The sequence below is a fragment of the Rhinatrema bivittatum genome, chromosome 4 (assembly GCF_901001135.1).
Source record: "Rhinatrema bivittatum chromosome 4, aRhiBiv1.1, whole genome shotgun sequence".
Classification (NCBI taxonomy): domain Eukaryota; kingdom Metazoa; phylum Chordata; class Amphibia; order Gymnophiona; family Rhinatrematidae; genus Rhinatrema; species Rhinatrema bivittatum.
In genome coordinates this window covers 364,423,715-364,441,449 of record NC_042618.1, presented here as the reverse complement: position 1 = coordinate 364,441,449, position 17,735 = coordinate 364,423,715, and the positions used below count along the sequence as shown (strand labels likewise).

Sequence of the window (17,735 nt, the reverse complement as noted above, 5' to 3'; positions counted from 1 at the left end):
TAGGGGCAACTGGGAGGAATGCCGTGAGTCCTGCATGCCCATGTTAATGTAATATTATTGATGATATTATTTAGTGACCTAGACACTGAGTCATTTTAAAGTAATATCCTTCAAACAGAAACTATGAAAGTGATTAGGCACAAGTTGAATAGGAGAGAAGAACATTTGAGAATTCCTATGGAATCCATCTGTAAGCTTGCAGAGAGTGCATTGACAACAAATTTGTTTTTTAAGTTTCAGAATCAGTTTTATCCACAAATTAAGGGTACGGCCATAGGAGCTGCCATGGCCCCAGATATCAGAAGCCTGTATGTAGCTGACCGTGAAAGGAAATTGTTAACTATCTTTTTAAGAAATATATCCAGTTATGGAAAAGGTATATTGATATTCTAACCCTATGGAAAGGAGTTTTAGAGCAGCTATATGCATTTTATGAATGGCTTAACTTAAGGGACCCAAATCTTAAGTTTCAAATGCACGGTATTAAAATTGAGATCCCATGGAGATAATTTTCAAAGGAGTTACACATGTAAATGTAACATACTATTGTAGCAATTTTCAAAAGCCATTTACACTCATAAAGTGCCCTTACACATGAATATCCTATGACATATAAGAACGTATTTTAAAACCCCAGCGCGCATAAATCCCGGGGTTTACTCACATGGCCGGGCCTTACTTGCGCCAGGCCCATTTTCAAATGGGTCCGGCCACACGCGTAAACCCTGGGACGCGTGTAAGTGCCAGGGCATCAAAAGGGGGAGGTCCAGGGGGTGGAGCGGGGCAGTTCGGTACATCGCCATTCCTCGCTGTGATGACTGCTGGCGCGCGCAAGTTACTTCAGGTCGGGCCCTGAAGTAACTTGCATAACAAAAGGTAAAAGAATGTTAAAAAAGGGTTTTAGAGGGTGGGGAGGAGAGGGGAAGGGGAAGGGAGGTTAGAGTAGGAGGTAGGAAAGTTTCCTCCTAGTCCACTCCTTAATTGGAGCGGACTGGGAGGGAACTGGGGAAGGCTCCGATCTCATCGCCATGCAATTTTGCGATATTCCACCCCCCCTTGCGTGCGCCGCCCAGGATTTTATATCATGCGCGCGCCAAAATCTGGCCCATATTGTAGTAATTTTCAAAACCTCACTTACTCAAGTAAAGTGTATTTATTTACACATGTAAAACCCAGTTTTAAGTATGTAAATGCTTTTGAAAATCAGGCCCCATATTTGGCTATATTGATTAGGAAGAGTGGAGATGGCATGCTTTCTACTACAAATTATAGGAAACAGATTGATTGTAACAAATTATTACATTTTCAAAATGAACATAAATAGACATCTAAAAAATTTCCCAGTAAGTCAGTTTTTGCGACTTAGAGGACTTATGTTCAACAAATAGTGAGTATGAAGTAAAGGCCAAAGATGTGTGAGAGAGATTTTCTATAAGAGGTTATCCACAGAAATGTATTAGTCAGGGATATGAGTGGGCACAGAAGATGGATAGGAATAAGTTACTAGAAGAATCAGACAAACTTGGTAAAGAGGAGATAGGTTTTCAAATCTTGCTACAGGTCTTAAGAAAATGTCAAGATAACATTGGCACATTATATAGAGTTTCTTAGTCTCGTTCACGAGAGGGAGTAATCTTAGGGATATTACTGTATTTGTTCACTCAGCATTAGATCTAGAAACAGCAATGCCAAAAAATTGTGGTACTGATATAGAATGAGGTTTACCAGTCATGGTGTTTCTTGTTCTTCATGGTGATAACCCCATCAGAACTGCTAAGTAGTTCCACCAAAGACTTCTACTGTTTTTACCCTCCCCTCCCCCTTTTATAAATTAATATGTTTGGATTTTTATATTATTTGCATTTTTTTAGACCATTGTTATTTTTATTTTTGCATTATCAAATAGCTCCACTTTACCAACTATTCTCTCTTTCTTTCTTTCGGGACTTGTCAACTTGCAATGATGAATCCAGGCAGTGGTCTTTTGAGACTTATTCAGCTAACGAGCAGCAAAGCCACCACTTACATGGAGAAGTCAAAATTTATCTGGATAAGGGGTGCAAATCTCCTATATATGAGTATTTGTACTTCTTACAAATGGAGATTTAACTTGCATATTTTCCTTAGCACTTGTCAGCTTTTACGTGTGTAAGTCATCAAATTTTGTGTGCATGAAGGAAATTACTAGTTTTACCAATTAATCCAACAGTTTGTCTATTCCATCTGTAAGTCAAGACTCTTCTGGTTCTTCAGCCTGAACTCTCCCCAGCTTATCCTGACCCCTCACCCAGTCAGTATTTGGCTATAATGAATTTTATTCTCACTTATACCAGATAATTAGCAAATGTAAATACATATGTGCTGCCTTTGCTGGTTATAAAATAGCAATTTATACTGGCCCCACCCTGGCATTACCCCTAGCTAACCTCATTTTTGTATGAGCAAATTTATTCGTGAACCATTACTTGCGTGAGCATGTTAGAGATTTATGAAATAGTATTTACACGAATATGTGCTATTTGTTTGCACATCTGCTAATTTGTATGCATGCAACTCTTTGAAAATTCACCTTTAAGCATGTAAATGGGCTTTTGAATATTGCTACAATAGTATATTACATTTACAAGTTTAACTCCTTTGAAAATGATCTCCATTTTGTATTGAAGAGAAATTTTGTATTGATGCAAAATGGTTGCATATACATTTATTTGACAATATAATTTTTTATAGGAACAAGAAATTACCCCAATACAGTCTTTAGGTAAAAATAAGACCATGCCAGGTGTTTGGATGGAGTTGTATTGAAATAGTGGATATGTGATTGATATGTATATACACACAGAATAGTATTAAATAAGTTTCATATATTCACAAAACTCTGGTGATTTTTTTTATTTTGTTCTTTTAATTATTAATTACTTATTTATATATATTTTTATTTTTTATCCTTTATCAATTGTTCTGTGACAAGCTTACCTTCTACAGGCCCAGCACTGAGTGATACTCTGCCAGTACCTAACATCAGAGCAATGCCTTCCTGTTGGCTTGGCTTTGGGAGGTTTGGGGAGAGAAGGGGGTGGAGTCTGGGAGTGGGACAGGGAACTTTTAAGATCCATGGCTCCCCAGGATGCATAGCAGGCGTGCTGCCAGCAACAAGGGTCCAGGACGCCGCTCCAACGTGGCACGGGATGCCAGCCTCTTGTAGGTGCGTGCATGCCCGGCACATCCACATTTACATGGCCTGAGGTGGGAACTTTGCTGTGGTGCCCTCTGATGATGTCATCAGCCCTTGATATTTAAGGATCTTCTGGAGGAGCATCAGATGCCTCAGCAATGGGTCTCCTGCCATAGCCATGTGTGTTGCTAGCATTACTGTTTCCTTTTACCTATGTTCTTAATTCTTTTCTCTCTCTGCCTTGCCTTCCTGCCTTGCTCCAACCTTCCTTTCTTGTCTTCTCCCAATACCTTCCTTCAGCTTGCCTTGGCCAGTGTCTTCAGTATGTCTTCACCCTCCTTTGGCCTGATTCTCTGGATCATGACCTTCTGCCTGGTACTGAGCATGTTTTGCCTGCTGCTTGGACCTGACCATGTCTATTCGCTACCTGCCCTGATCTCCACCCGGCTTTTGGACTTTCACGCTTGTCTTTTCCCTAGGGAACCACCTAAGACTTGCCACTGCCAGAACCCTAGGGCTCAACCTGCGGGGAAGGTGGGTGGTATGGGTGGTATAGCCACAGGGCGCATCGGCCAGCTGATGAGGTTAGCCTAGTGGGTCCGCCCACTAGTGGCGTCAATCACCCCTCAGCACTATCGATCCACCATCACTGGATCCTTTGCTGACATTACAGAATGCACAGAAGGGACTTTTTGTATAAAATTGGGCATGAAGGGGTGGGTGGATCGAGGGCACTAGGAGCAGGAATAGTAGATATATTTAAGCTAATTACCCCTATGTCTGGGCCTGGCTACCCAAATTAAGTATCTATAGCTGAAAATTAGCATTACCTGCCTTTCTGCTTCCTTGAGATTCACTGATTTTAAAAAGCATTTATTCAAGTAAAACTGGATTTTACATGAAAATTGCTACAATAGTATGTTACATTTACACATGTAACCTTTCGGGTAAATTTTTAAACCCTGGCGCATGTAAATCCCGAGATTTAAGCATGCTGGGCCCATTTTCAAATGGGCCTGGCCACGCGCGTAAACCCCAGTAAGCGATTAAGTGCCGGGGCCTGTAAAGGGGGGAGGGGGGGAGGGGCGGAGCTGGAGGTGGCTGGTACAGCAGCCATTTGCCGCTCTCTGGGGAAGTGTGCGCAAGTTGCTTCTGCTCCAGAGGAGCAGCAACTTAAAAAAAAGAAAAAGGAGGTTAGATTTAGGGGGTGGGGAGGAGCAGGTTAGGTTGGGGGGTAGGGAAGTTCTCTCCCAGTCCGCTCCTTAATTGAACATTTGGTAATAAGACAAAACCTACATACAAGTAATAAAAAGCCACCTAAGACTCCAACAGTAAACATCTAACTCTAGGCCCATTAGAATCCTTATATTTTAATAGGAAAAACTTGTAACAAAAAAAATGTCTTAAGCTACTTTCTAAACACTTAGACACCCCAGACACTTAGAATTCCTTCTTTTTATTTCCTATATAGAAACAGATCAATCCAGTTCAGATGAAATCTTAGGAGGACAGAATACATTCTGATGTCAGCAAGCATTTTTAAAGCTGCCTTGCCATTGGCTGACAGTGAGTGTTGTTTTTTTCTTTTTTTGTGGCCTGGTAGTTCCTTCTTACATCTAATTCAGAACCAGTGCTGGGATCCTGATGCTTTCATTGCAACTATCCAGAGATGTTTCTTGCTTTAATAAATCTTCTTGGTTTGTTCATTACAGGAATGGTCCTGAGACTGGGAGCCATGCACCAGGGCTCTTTCTGGAACCCTGCATCATGAGCTCTAAATCTGGTCACCAGGTGTCACCTTTATTGATGACCACAGCTCTCTCCCCCAGGGATTGCATCCTCAGCTTGGCCAACCTAGATGCAGAAAACATGATCTGGCAATCAAGCGGAGACCCTTAACATTGCAGTGTACAGCAATGCCACTGAGCCACTAGGCCGGCTCAGCATTGCATATTTTTTAATGCTTCATGACCATTGGTTGGTGCCTGTGGTCATCCTTGACTCCATTTCATTCCTAGATACCTAAAAGGAAAAACTAACTCTAATGTTTAATGCTGTAGTTACTACAGAGAAATTCACATAAAATCATTGTTATAACCATATTCAAATGTTTGTACCAAAGAAAGAATCTAGGCCTCATAAAATGTTCATACACCAGCTCTACATAAGTGCTGATGTTCCATGTTGATTATTCCCCCTTGTAGATCGTAACACTTGTGGAACTAAACATCTAACATTTGTACATTATTTATTTATGTATTTATCTATCAATTACATTTATTAAATTGCCTCTCCAACAAGGACTCTGGGTGAGAACATAATATACAACATTAAGTATAACTGGCATAAACAAAACTTGTTCTTATGTAATCGCCTAGCACAGCCAGACTGGTATAGGTGGAATAGAAGAATCTCCAATAAATAAAACAAATATAAACATAAACCTACAACACAGACTTTCTCTCTATAGAAAAATTTCAACAGTTAATTCATTCTCTCCTTACCCCAGTTCAAGAATGTACTAATTCTTTAGCTTTCATGGGAAAAGTCTCCTTGTAATGTTCAAGGGACTTAGTAGGCCAGAGACCCATTATAGCTCATGAATCAGATCAAGTACTGTACAAAGTTTTAACAACTGAGCTGTAAAAATAATTTTGCTGAAAATCAAACAAAACCACATTCATTTATGGCATATGGATTGCTTCTGTGTAGTCTTTTACTGTTCTCAGAGGGGTAGATTTTAAAAGAATGCGTGCGCGCTACCCGGAACGCACACACATGGATACCCGACTTTATAACATGCGCGCACAGGTGTTATAAAATCGGAGGTCAGCGCGCACAAGGGGGTGCACACTTGTGCATTCTGTGCGTGCCGACGCCCGCGGCCTTCCTCAGTTCCTCCCAGTCTGCTCCAATTTGGAATGGACTGGGAGGGAACTTCCCAACCCCCTACACTAACCTCCCTTCCCCTAACCTACCCGCCACCTAGCCCCCCCCCCCAAACCTTATGTTACCTTTTGTGCCTGCCTCAGGGCAGGTGCAGGTTGCACGCGCTGGCACCCTGATGGCACGCGATCCCCCGGCACAGCGGTAAATGGCCGCTCTGCTGGGGCTTCTGGCCATGCTCCACCCCACCCCCGGACCGCCCCGCCCTGCCCCTCCCCACCCCTATCCCGAAGCCCCAGGACTTACACATGTCCCAGAGCTTTATGCACGTGGCCAGGCCTTTGAAAATAGGCCTAGCATGCGTAAGGCCATCTATGCGCGTAAATCCCCAGGATTTACGCACGTAGGCCTTTTAAAATCTATCCCAGAGGGGTCAACTAACCAAATTTGAAGTTGGAAAGGATGAGAAGGTGAATAACTATTTGGGAAGGAGAGCAAATCAAAATAATCAGTATTCAAAACTAGGAAAGAGGCTGTGTAGGAGCCCAAACAATATTGAATTGGGCAATAATGAGTATATAATGAAGCATTTTGGGCAAACTGAGCCACGGAATGAATTAACAGTCTCATTTCCCTAAACATAATCCAATTGTCCCTTTTTGGACATTCAAAGTTGCTCGAGTGACATAAGTACCCTATAGAAAAAGTAGGGGAAACCATATAGAGCATGCATTAGCAGTAATGTTAGTGCGAACTAAAGGCAGAAACATCTGTCCACAACTTTATCACTGCCTCATTTGCATACGCTCTGAAACACTTATTCATCCTGGTTCCATAGAAATCAATGGGAAAGCCCCAGAACTCACATACATGGAAAAATATTCTTGTTACAGTCAGGAAATAAACCACCAATGCCTTAACAAAGAGAAATACATGAGAAACCTCTGGTATGCAAGGCCAGCATGTGTCCAATTATATAAACACAATTTTTCACAATCTGTATTTTCCATCTTTTAGTCACAGCTGTCCTCTCCATGGAAGGGCAACATTCACAGTCCACTAGCCACACACCTTTCTCTTACACATACCCTTGCATTGCTGTCTTGATTTTATAATCTTGCAGCCCCCTTCACACAGGTCAGTAAGGTTAATGGTACCACCCTTAAGAGCCTCATCTGTCACATAAAGGCATCAAAACTGCATCACACACCTTGCAACCTTGGCAGTCATGCCATAATAGTGGGTGTTCAGCCTTGAAATATTGCACTCCTGAAACATCCTGCTCCCTTCTAGAGAACAGTCATCAGATATATATTGACTGGCATGTGCTTTCTAGGCTATATATTAATACCTGCATACCTCCTGCTGCCAATGCTCAGAACAATAATGCATATCAGTTCTCATGGAGGTAAACATGCCATATACACAAATGGACACATTTGGAGGCCAAAGAGTGACTTCTGCTACACATGCTTCTTGCTCCTTCACTAAAGCTTTCTGTTTAGAATCAACAAAGAGCACAAAATGGCTATCAGCTGTGCCTAGACAACAGAAACTGAAGTGGGCTCTTTAAATGCTGGTAAAGCACCTCTGTGCTGGGCACAATGTAAACATAAAATGCTCACATATTCATGCTCATTGCCTGACTGAGAAAGGAAGACGACAACTAGCAACTCAGCCATGAAGCTCAGACATATTCCAGCTGCATTCCTGCAGCCAGTCCTCTGGGATTAATACTGAGATAAAGAGGACTACCCTTGGTGGATCTTCTAATCAAATCCAGGTCTCACACATCTTCTTTCCTATTTTTTGTGTGTGAGAAGATTAGGGTCCTACACATATTTTTATGAACCCATTGTGTGCTGCTGTAGTGAGTGAGTCTTTTCTCTAGACTAATATTTTGTACTCATTGGACCCAGTCCACTAACTAACAAGACTTTTATATGATTCCTTTCCAATGGAAATGGATAGTTTAAAAGAAGGAGAGCAGCAGGGGTGGGCTACAATAATTTTCTAAGGGATCAAAAGAAATTTAAAAATACATTTTTCCTCCTAAATTTAATTCTAGGTGTTTACAGGCAAAAGGAGAGGCAACCTGGACTTATTCCTGTTCTGAGCAGAAATATATTTGAGGCAGAGTCCTTGAAAGGCGAATAAAAGGGTTTTTTTTTAAAAATCTAAATAGATGCCTAACCCTTTAGGGGTAGGGCTGGAAGTGGAGTAGAGCCTGACAATTGAAAGTGTAAGCGGTAGGGATGTGCATTTGATTTGAAGGAATGTGAAAAATGCAACGAATGAGGCCATTTTCAGTTTGTATGAATGATAGGAACCAAAAATAGGCCTCATGAAAATAGCCAAAAATTTCTACTATTTGTTTATTTGGGCAGTAAAAAAAAAGGGCTTCTGGTGGGACCAGATTTTGGCTTTATCCCATTCCTGGGGCCAGGCCTGAGGACAGGTCCTGTCTCTGAATCACAGGCCAGGGTTTAGGCACTAGTCCAAGGATGGGGGCCCGACTAAGGCTAGATACTGTTGCCAGGTACTGTCACCAAGTCCCTTGCCCAAGGCCAGATCTAGTCACTAAGGCCCAGGCACAGATCTGAGGCCTATTGTCAAGGCCTATTACAGACACCGGGGCCCACTGAGATTAGGTTCTGTCATCAAAGCCTGGGCCTAGGCCTAGGTCTGATGCCATGGCTTAGCCTGAGGCTAGGTCCAGGGCTTGGTCACTGAGACCCATGCTTAGGCCCAAGCCCTGTTGCTGAGAGCTGGGCCTAGGCCCAGGCCCAAGCCAAAAGCTTAGTCTTAGGATTGGGCTTGAAATGAGGCCCAGGCCCAATGCTGTGGCCTAGGACTGATGCCGAATCCCTGCTGAGACCGACATGGGCCTAGGCATAAGACCTGGGCCTAGGGTTCAGGCTTTGTCCTAGGCCTGGATCTCAGTGACATGACCCAGCCTTGGCTAAGCCCTTGTGTCAGGCCTAGGTCTTGGGCCTAGGCCAGGTGACCGGGACTCAGTACTGGGCCTAGGCCTAGTCAGAGGCTTGGTTCTTGACATCAGGACCTGGTTTCAGTTGAGCTCTGACATTGGAGCCCAACCTTGTTTTTGGACCTTGACCTAGGCCTTGGCGATTGGCACCTGGCCTCAGGCTGGGCTCATGCTAGAGCCTAGGCTCAGGGAAAGACTCAAACCTCTGTTTTAGCACCAGGCCTTAGCCAGGACTTGGTGTCAGGATCCAGCCTTGGCCAGGATCAGACCAGGGCTTAGGCCTGCCCGGGCTAGGCCCCAGGATCAGGCAAAGGCCTAGGCTCAGGCCTGGGCTTTGGTTACAGAACCTGGCCTCTGCGACCATACCTGACCTCAAGTCTAGGATCAGGCCTGGGGCTTGGCTATGTCATGGGCCCATTTTTCATTTACAGGGAAGTCAATGGGTCCTTCCCCCACTGACTTAATTGTAAAATGAAAAATGAATGAACCAAGTTAATGAATATTTTTGTTTTTAAATTAATGTAACAAAATGAGGTGCTCCCATATCAAATTAATAAACCAAAACAATTTTTTTCCCTGTGCACATCCCTAGTAGGCTGGCTCTGCCTCTTGTGTGATCCCAATATCGTTATCTGAACCCTTTCAAATACCTTTGGAAGTGTTTCAAATACACATGAATAATGGTCGAATATTCCCTTTTACAACAGTAATACGTTGGGAAAATCTGGCGGCTGGTTAATACTTGCCTCCAAGAGGTCCAGATCTCTGAGAGTGAATCAAACCCATAGTGATTATCCTGGTATAGCCCTCTATTTTGGTTTTATCAAGGCAAAATAAACTTTTTCTTTAATGGCACAATATTACGAAACACTATTTTTTACATGAAACTGGGATTGCATATTTGGGGGAATCAATTCTTGAATTCTTTTTTTCTTGGTACATTTTTTTGAAATCTCATTTTTGCAACATCTTTTTTTTCATCGAGGCAGGCATCCGAGTCTGGTGAAGGATGCTGTTATGAGATTCAGATGAACTTCCAAGATTGAAATTCAAAATCTGAAACCCGTTCGGACACAAGACCCGGTACTCATCTGTACTTATTCATAGTAAGCAATGAGTAATTGTATGGAGCAGATCCTCAGTTATATCTGTTACTCTATAACTTCTCTAAAATAGGTTTTGAATGTGCAGAAACTATCAGAAAAATGTGCATTCATTTTATCTTATATACTACAATATCTATCATCTGGGTGACCAGGTATGTGCAATAAATAAGATTGGATCTCTGCCTGCATTTCCCAGAAGCAGAAGTCATGCAAAAGAAGGAGGACAATATTTGCTCACATGTATGCTTTGTAGTTATTGCCTATCTTTTGGATTCTGATGTCGTATTTAGAATCTACGAAGGGTTCCGTGGTAGCATAGGTCTGGGTCAGGGCGACCACACTGGCTATGTCTTGAAAATCATAGTGGTTTTCTACCTTGACCTTTCAGTATCCACAGACACGCAGCATGAAGAAGAGAAGAGAGAAAGAATAATTAGATTCTTCTGAAAAATACAATTCTAAGCAAGGCATACCTATTACAACTGTCTTGTTGCTTTATACAAGACAGTTTTAAATACTTTGCAGCTAAACTGTACCAGTTCAAGCAATAATAGGATAAAGATCTATAATCCACATGCTGAAACTTATTCATTCTTTACTGAATGTGCCAGCTGCTATGTATGGTTTAAGCATTTCATCGCAGAGGAAAGCTTTCTAAAATACAGGAACTAATGTAGGCACTGCACTTATGTTTATATGATTTCATGCCCATCTTTTTGACAAAATTTGACTTTTGGAAGGAATTTAGATATTGAATGTTTATGAGAAACTCTTGATTTCTTGCTAAGGACGTGATTTACTAGAGCTTTTATCCTACTCTGTGTCTCTATGGACAATAAAGCTTAGTAAATCAGGCCCTTAAAATGTCCTCTACTCTTTCATTTCCAATAGCGTACCACTGAGGTTCCCCTTAAAGTGGTTTCTAATTCACAGCTTGGAGTCCTACAATATATCTTAGCTAATTGCATTTATCAGTCATGCAAGAATGATAAGACAATCATTTGGAGATCAGCTTGTGGTTAGTGGACCAAGGTGGAGACCTCACAAAGTGATCTGGCAAAAGTGTGTGTCCTGATGATTCTGAACTTAGTGATGGGGTAACAGAGAAATACATCAATGATAAGCATTTTCTGCTACCCAGATACTGAAGCACTGCTATGGAAGCCATCTCAACTGTGATATAAATAAACAGGCGCCTGAGGTATAGGAATGGCTAAGAACTTTCTCAAACCTGTTCAGACCCCCATAAACCAGTGCCTCCTGGGAAGTTAAGCATTTCTTTGACATATGGTCAGGTATATGGGCATACAAATTACAAACAGTATAAATACAGGGGAGATGTTCGCTAGAGTAAGTGATTGGGAGTCTCATTATGTACAATGCTGCAATAACTCTGAGTTTTATAATGATTACCTTATCATTCTGAAATATGTCCTTGAACATAACATGAATTTCACAAACTTTTAGGACCATACCAAGATGAATCTTTGTGGCTGATATTAAAAGGGATCTAACCAGCTAATTAAGGTAGATAGAATTTTCACCCTCTGAGATCTTTCTAGTTCCTGCCCTACCTCTCCCCTCCTGCTAAGCAGCTAAATCTAATTTCATTGGGTGGATAGATTTAGCCACTCAAAATATTGGCTTTCCGGAGGAGGTGGCATTTGGTTGACTTAAATATAACTGGCTGAGTTTTTCCAGCTACATTTAAGCCTATTTTCAGCAAGGTTGTCACTCAAATTTATACTAAAGAAAGTTGGCTATTTTGGATGGTCAGCAGTCATTTCAGTATCAGCCTCTTTATGAATGAGAATACAGATAGTCTTCACGATTTGTTGCTTTGGGTGGCTAAAATTTAAAGCTGCAGTATTAGATTTCTCAAAATATGAATGGGCCTAGTTCTTGGTGCTATTATTACTTCTTTTGGTCTTTTGCTTAAGTCTCCTTTCTTTATTGCCCTAATATACTGCATTTTTCATATATTCATATTCTGAATAATTTTTATGTCTGGGTGCCACTTTTTTTAAAATCTCCTTCTGTAAAATTCACTTCCTCTAGTCATGCTATCGAAGTTTCACTTGAATGAGTGTGATGGTTGTATGGCATTCTGGCAAGAATCAACACAGCAGAGCCCATGTCTGACTTAGATCCAAGAAAGCCAATTTTTAAACTTCCTGAGGAAATTGCAACTATCGGGCACAAAGCACCCAGAGGCCTGAAAGCTCATTTTCAAAAGGGAAACTCCTTAGGGAGTTTCCCTTTGAAAATCAATGACCTGGCGGAAACTATGGGGCTTAATCGCTCAGAGTTTGCAGGTGCAAGTGCCTCACCAGGAGGAACGTGCAGAAAGTTAAAAATAAACACTCCACGCGTGCTGTGCCATGACGGTGCTGGTGAAACCCCAGCTTCACCGCTTTTCTTTGCAGGGAAAAGTACACACACTGTGGATAGTGGAGACCTTTCCTCATAGGTAGGGGTGCAGTTTTGAAAGGGGATTTCTCTTAAGTAAACACCTGTTTCCCCATGGAGATTATTTTCAAACATCTCACCCATAATGATAAGAGTGATCAAATTAAATTAATTAAACAAAAGACTATTATCGCCTTAGAAATGACATTAAAATGGAATCCTAATGATTTCAACAGCTAACTGTATAGCCAAAAACTAGTTTGGCTAGTATTGCTTCTTTACATGCAGAGTTTCATTCTTTTTTTTTCTCAAACTATTTTTCTGCCCACTTAGTTTCCTATTTCTTTCCCATAAGATTGTAAAATCACTATGACCCTTCTGCCTCATCCCAGAATAGACCAGATTGGAACATACAGATGAAATAATTGTTTGTTCTACTGTAGGAAACCACTGTAGAAAAATAAACCATGACTTCACCAATTGCAGAAACAGTTTCTTTCATGTTTTAGCAATCTGTAGTGGTCCCATGGTTTCCTCACTGGTTGACATAGCAGCCCACTAACTCTCCATTGACTTCAATGGAACTCATGACAGGTTACCCAGGGGGGAACAATGAAGATTTCCAGGGCAGCACTATATGTGACGTTTTATTCAGTATAACAGCATGATTGCTTAACATCAAAATAACAACTCAGAGATCCATATTCAAAAGATTTATCTGGCCAAAGTTAGCTGGGTAAGTTTGGTTGCAGAGGATGCCTGTCCAAAAGTTACCTGGATAATTATATCTGGGTAACTTCACCTGGGTATATTCAATGGCAGACTTATCCGAATAATTGCTGCTGAATATCTTCGTAACATTCCTGCTTACCAATCTGGTAATATCTACCTCTTAGGTTCTAAATTCTCTCTGGGGAAGGGCCCAACCTATTAAACCTGAATTGTAACTCATCTTCAGCAAAGGTTTGGAAACATGAGTAATTATTAAATCCATAACACAAATCCAATATGGTTATTAGTTCCATGAAGTTTAACAATGAATGTCTATAGATTGGCTTAAAAGATGCCATCGAATTACATGTAAATACCAATACAGGTGAATTACAACTATACCTTTCCCATGCCTGAGTGCGCATGTCCAATCTTCACAACAACAGGAAATGATGGCATTGTTAACTGAAAAAAAAAGAAATTAATTATTATTTGGATAAATTATAATGAAGATCTAATTTTTTGTTAGTGTGAGCATTAGAAGAGTTCTTTACCCAGCTTATTAAGGGAGTTTTATATTATTAAGGGATATCATTATAGACTCTATTGGGAATATCCATGCAGACAATGGCTGAAACCATTGGGTGCATTCAGTCCATGGATTAAGTGGCATTATAAATTTATGACAGGCCCAATTTAAAACAAAACAATAAACAATAAACATTTGATAGACCCAAAATTAATGCAACTCTCTCTTTATCTTTTCTTGCTCAAAAGTTTAAATACAATTCAACTTGAGCAGGGCTGTTTCCTGAATTACAAAATTATTCAGAGTAATTAAATCACAAGTAGATTGTGATAAATTGCAGGAGGACCTTGTGAGACTGGAAAATTGGGCATCCAAATGACAGATGAAATTTAATGTGGATAAGTGCAAGGTGATGCATATAGGGAAAAATAACCCATGCTATAGTTACACAATGTTATGTTCCATATTAGGAGCTACCACCCAGGAAAGAGATCTAGGCGTCATAGTGGATAATTCATTGAAATAATCGGCTCAGTATGCTGCGGCAGTCAAAAAAGCAAACAGAATGTTAAGAATTATTAGGAAGGGAATGGTGAATAAAATGGAAAATGTCATAATGTCTCTGTATCACTCCATGGTGAGACTGCACCTTGAATACTATGTATAATTCTGGTCACCGCATCTCAAAAAAGATATAGTTGTGATGGAGAAGGTACAGAGAAGGGCGACCAAAATTATAAAGGGGATGGAACAGCTCTCCTATGAGGAAAGACGGAAGAGGTTAGGACTGTTCAGCTTGGAGAAGAGAAAGCTGAGGGGGGATATGATAGAGGTGTTTAAAATCATGAGAGGTCGTGCTGCACCCCAGTCTCCTACCTCATTCGCAGCCATCAAATCTCTACTCATCTTTGCCACAAGCAGGATAGGCTCCACTCGTGGCAACATACATCTGCTCTTCGGTGACCACCTAAGAGGTCCACCGGCCCTGTTAATTGGTCACCATCCTGCCTCAGCCTTGAAGGGCATGGTTAGCAAACTGATATTTTTGGAAACACTGGAGACTAATGACCCTGATCCTTTAACACAGTAACGTACTAGATAATGGCAAATAAAGCCCAACTAGCTCACACGGTCTGCTCAGTTATTCTGGTTAGCATTGCTAAGGATATTTCCCAGCTGTGAACTGCAGAAGCTTGACTGCTTGGAGGATATTGCTCCTTATCCATGTCATTCTTTGTTGTCTTCTTGTTTGTTCTCTGTCATCCTGGTAGATGAGTATACAAGTTCCTATGCTTAACCCAACAGTCATCAGTAAACCCAGACATGTCTTATCACCAGACTTTATAATAATCTAAACCAAGGCTTCCCAAACCTGGCCTGAAGACTCCAGAGCTACAGGTTTTCAGGATAGCCACAATGAATACTCATGAGATAAATTAGAATATACTGGGTTTCAAATGTATGCAAATATACCTCGTAAATATTTATTGGGAATATCCTGAAAACCCAACTGGCTGTGGGGTCCCCAAGACAGATTTGGGAAGCCCTGATGTAAACAGCTACCTAAACTGATAAGATTGTTGGCCAAAAACTAGTGAGGCTGCTAAGGACTTTGATGATATCCTGCTACCAACAACCTGCCAGCAACAACCTAATTGATTTTTGGGAAGTCGTAGCCTATTAGTGCCAACCCAACTACCCTGTATCTTGCTTACATCCATAAAATGAGTGTAAGCATTTTCTTGTATTATAGTATTCATTAAGGACTGTGCACTCAGCACACAATCAAGCTGTGCAATCTGATGCCAGAAGATGTGGTCAAGGTGACTAGCTTAGCAGGGTTTAAAAAGGAATGGACAAGGTCCTAGAGAAAATAAAATCCATAAAACATTATTAGCTATTGCTATCCCTCAGAGTGTGAAACGAGAAATACATTTATTTTGGAATCTGCTTGGTACTTGAGACCTGGACTGGCCACACTCGGAGACAGAATGCTGGGCTTGATGGACTTTGGTTGGATCCAGTATGGCCTTTTTTATGATCTTATATTCTTATGTTCTAATCCATGCTTGCATTCTTCCAGAGGTTTTTGGTTTTTTTTCAGAGTCTTCTGCTTTTTATCTCATCCCTTTTCACCTGTCTGCAACTATATATTATAATAATAAGACACTCAATAATGTTTGCAGTTGATCTAGCATGGCAAAATGTCATATACTTTAATGCACAAGTGTTCAGCATTTTTCATAAAGAGGATAGAACCAGGGTTAACATAAGGAAGTATTTCTTAGCTGAAGGAGTGCTGAATGCGTAGAACTGCCTCCAAGCAGAGGCACAAACAGAAGACAAATTAAAAAAAGCATGGGATAAGCACAAGAACTCCCCTTGGTTGCAAGGAAACGAAGGCCCAGCCAGAGATCAAGTAGGGTCTGGAACTGTTGACAGGAATAGAAAATGGATAGATCAGATGGGCCTTGTGGTCTGGATCTGTTGTCAGTATAGTCTTTTTTTAAGTATCTATAGGAATTACACTGAACCACCCGAAAAATGTTTTCCAGAAGAAAAACCACAAGGAATGCAAATTCTCCACAGAGCACTTAAAGGTAATAAAAGCAGACACATCAAAATTCATTTAGCACAAACTGTACTTACAAGTGCATATGCTATTACTTTATATGCCCATCCATTCTCTCTAAGGAAGCTGCTAATAAAACATAACATTTGCACACGATAGCTGATGTTTAAAAAAAATCAATGGAACCCCTACACAAAGCATCTAATCCCTTACCTTCTTTAATGGGAAATTATTGGAATTCCTTCATGGCTATTATGTGCCAGCTGAGTAGGAATTGTAATAACTACAGTTGTAATATTTTCATCACTTGCAGAGATTTTGCAAGTATTTGGCTCAGGGGCAGACTGACAGTCATCTGGAACCACGGGCAATAAGTGTCCTTGGCCCCTAACACCCACGAAAGGCTAGGGGAGAATGGGCCCATGGGCCCCTTACTGCCATGGGCTCTTGGGCACTGCCCTATTGCCCGGCTGTTCAATCTGCCCCTGGTTTGGCTGAAGGCACTATCTGTATACTATACCAGGTCTGTAAGCATTGACCCTTCCCAGAATAAGTGTGAGGTCCTCAATAAAGCATTTCCACTATGAGTCATTCCTGTTTATTCCTATCTTCCTTTTTGCCAGAATAGCTTAAGTTGTTCTGTGGGAATATTTCAAGTTCACAATTTTCTTTACCTTAAGAGATAAAAATTATAGCTAGCTCTAGAAAAAAATTGAAAATACTTGCATGTAACTGTGCCTGCCACAGCAATCCTACCTCAGCCCCATTCAACATCATTTACAGTAATCCTTTCCATGCTGGTTCATCATGAAACCTGACTTCTCAACAGCATCATTACAATAAAAAATAAGGGAATAATATGAACTAAAGAGAAGGAACGATTAGTTAATGATTTAATAACCTGACTTCTCAACAGCATCATTACAATAAAAAATAAGGGAATAATAGAGAAGGATGAGTTTAGTGAAGAGGAGTTTAGTGAAGTGGACGATTGGAAGAAAGCAAATATCTCAAACATATTTTTGTTCGGCATTCACACTAGAAGGGGAGTTTGATAGACAAAGGCTAAGACATAAAAGACTGTAGAGTGAACACTACCATTTGCTAAAAAGGTAATATTTTAAGGCACTGAACAAATGAAAGTAGATAAGGATATGGGCCCTGCTAGGGTACATCTCAGAATACTGAAAGAGTTAAAGAAAGTTCTGACCATACTCTATACAGCTCTGCTCAAATTATCACTGGAAACAAGAGATGCCAAGACACTGGAGAAGATCGAATATAGTATAGCTCCATGTCAGAACTGGTCACGAGCTGCTAAAATCTGGGTCCTGGTTACTAAGAGGCCAATATTTTTC

General features: G+C 40.9%; 1 protein-coding gene across 1 annotated transcript in view; it reads right to left on the bottom strand.

Moving 5' to 3' along the window:
* The window catches only part of SYN2 (synapsin II), a 758,733-nt gene that overhangs the window by 183,772 nt on the left and 557,226 nt on the right, over nucleotides 1–17,735 (bottom strand). The window contains exons 6-7 of the mRNA XM_029600782.1: nucleotides 13,679–13,741; nucleotides 10,395–10,537 (exon numbers count right to left, since the gene is read on the bottom strand). Coding sequence (XP_029456642.1) covers nucleotides 10,395–10,537; nucleotides 13,679–13,741 — 206 coding nt within the window. The remainder of the gene's footprint in view (nucleotides 1–10,394; nucleotides 10,538–13,678; nucleotides 13,742–17,735) is intronic.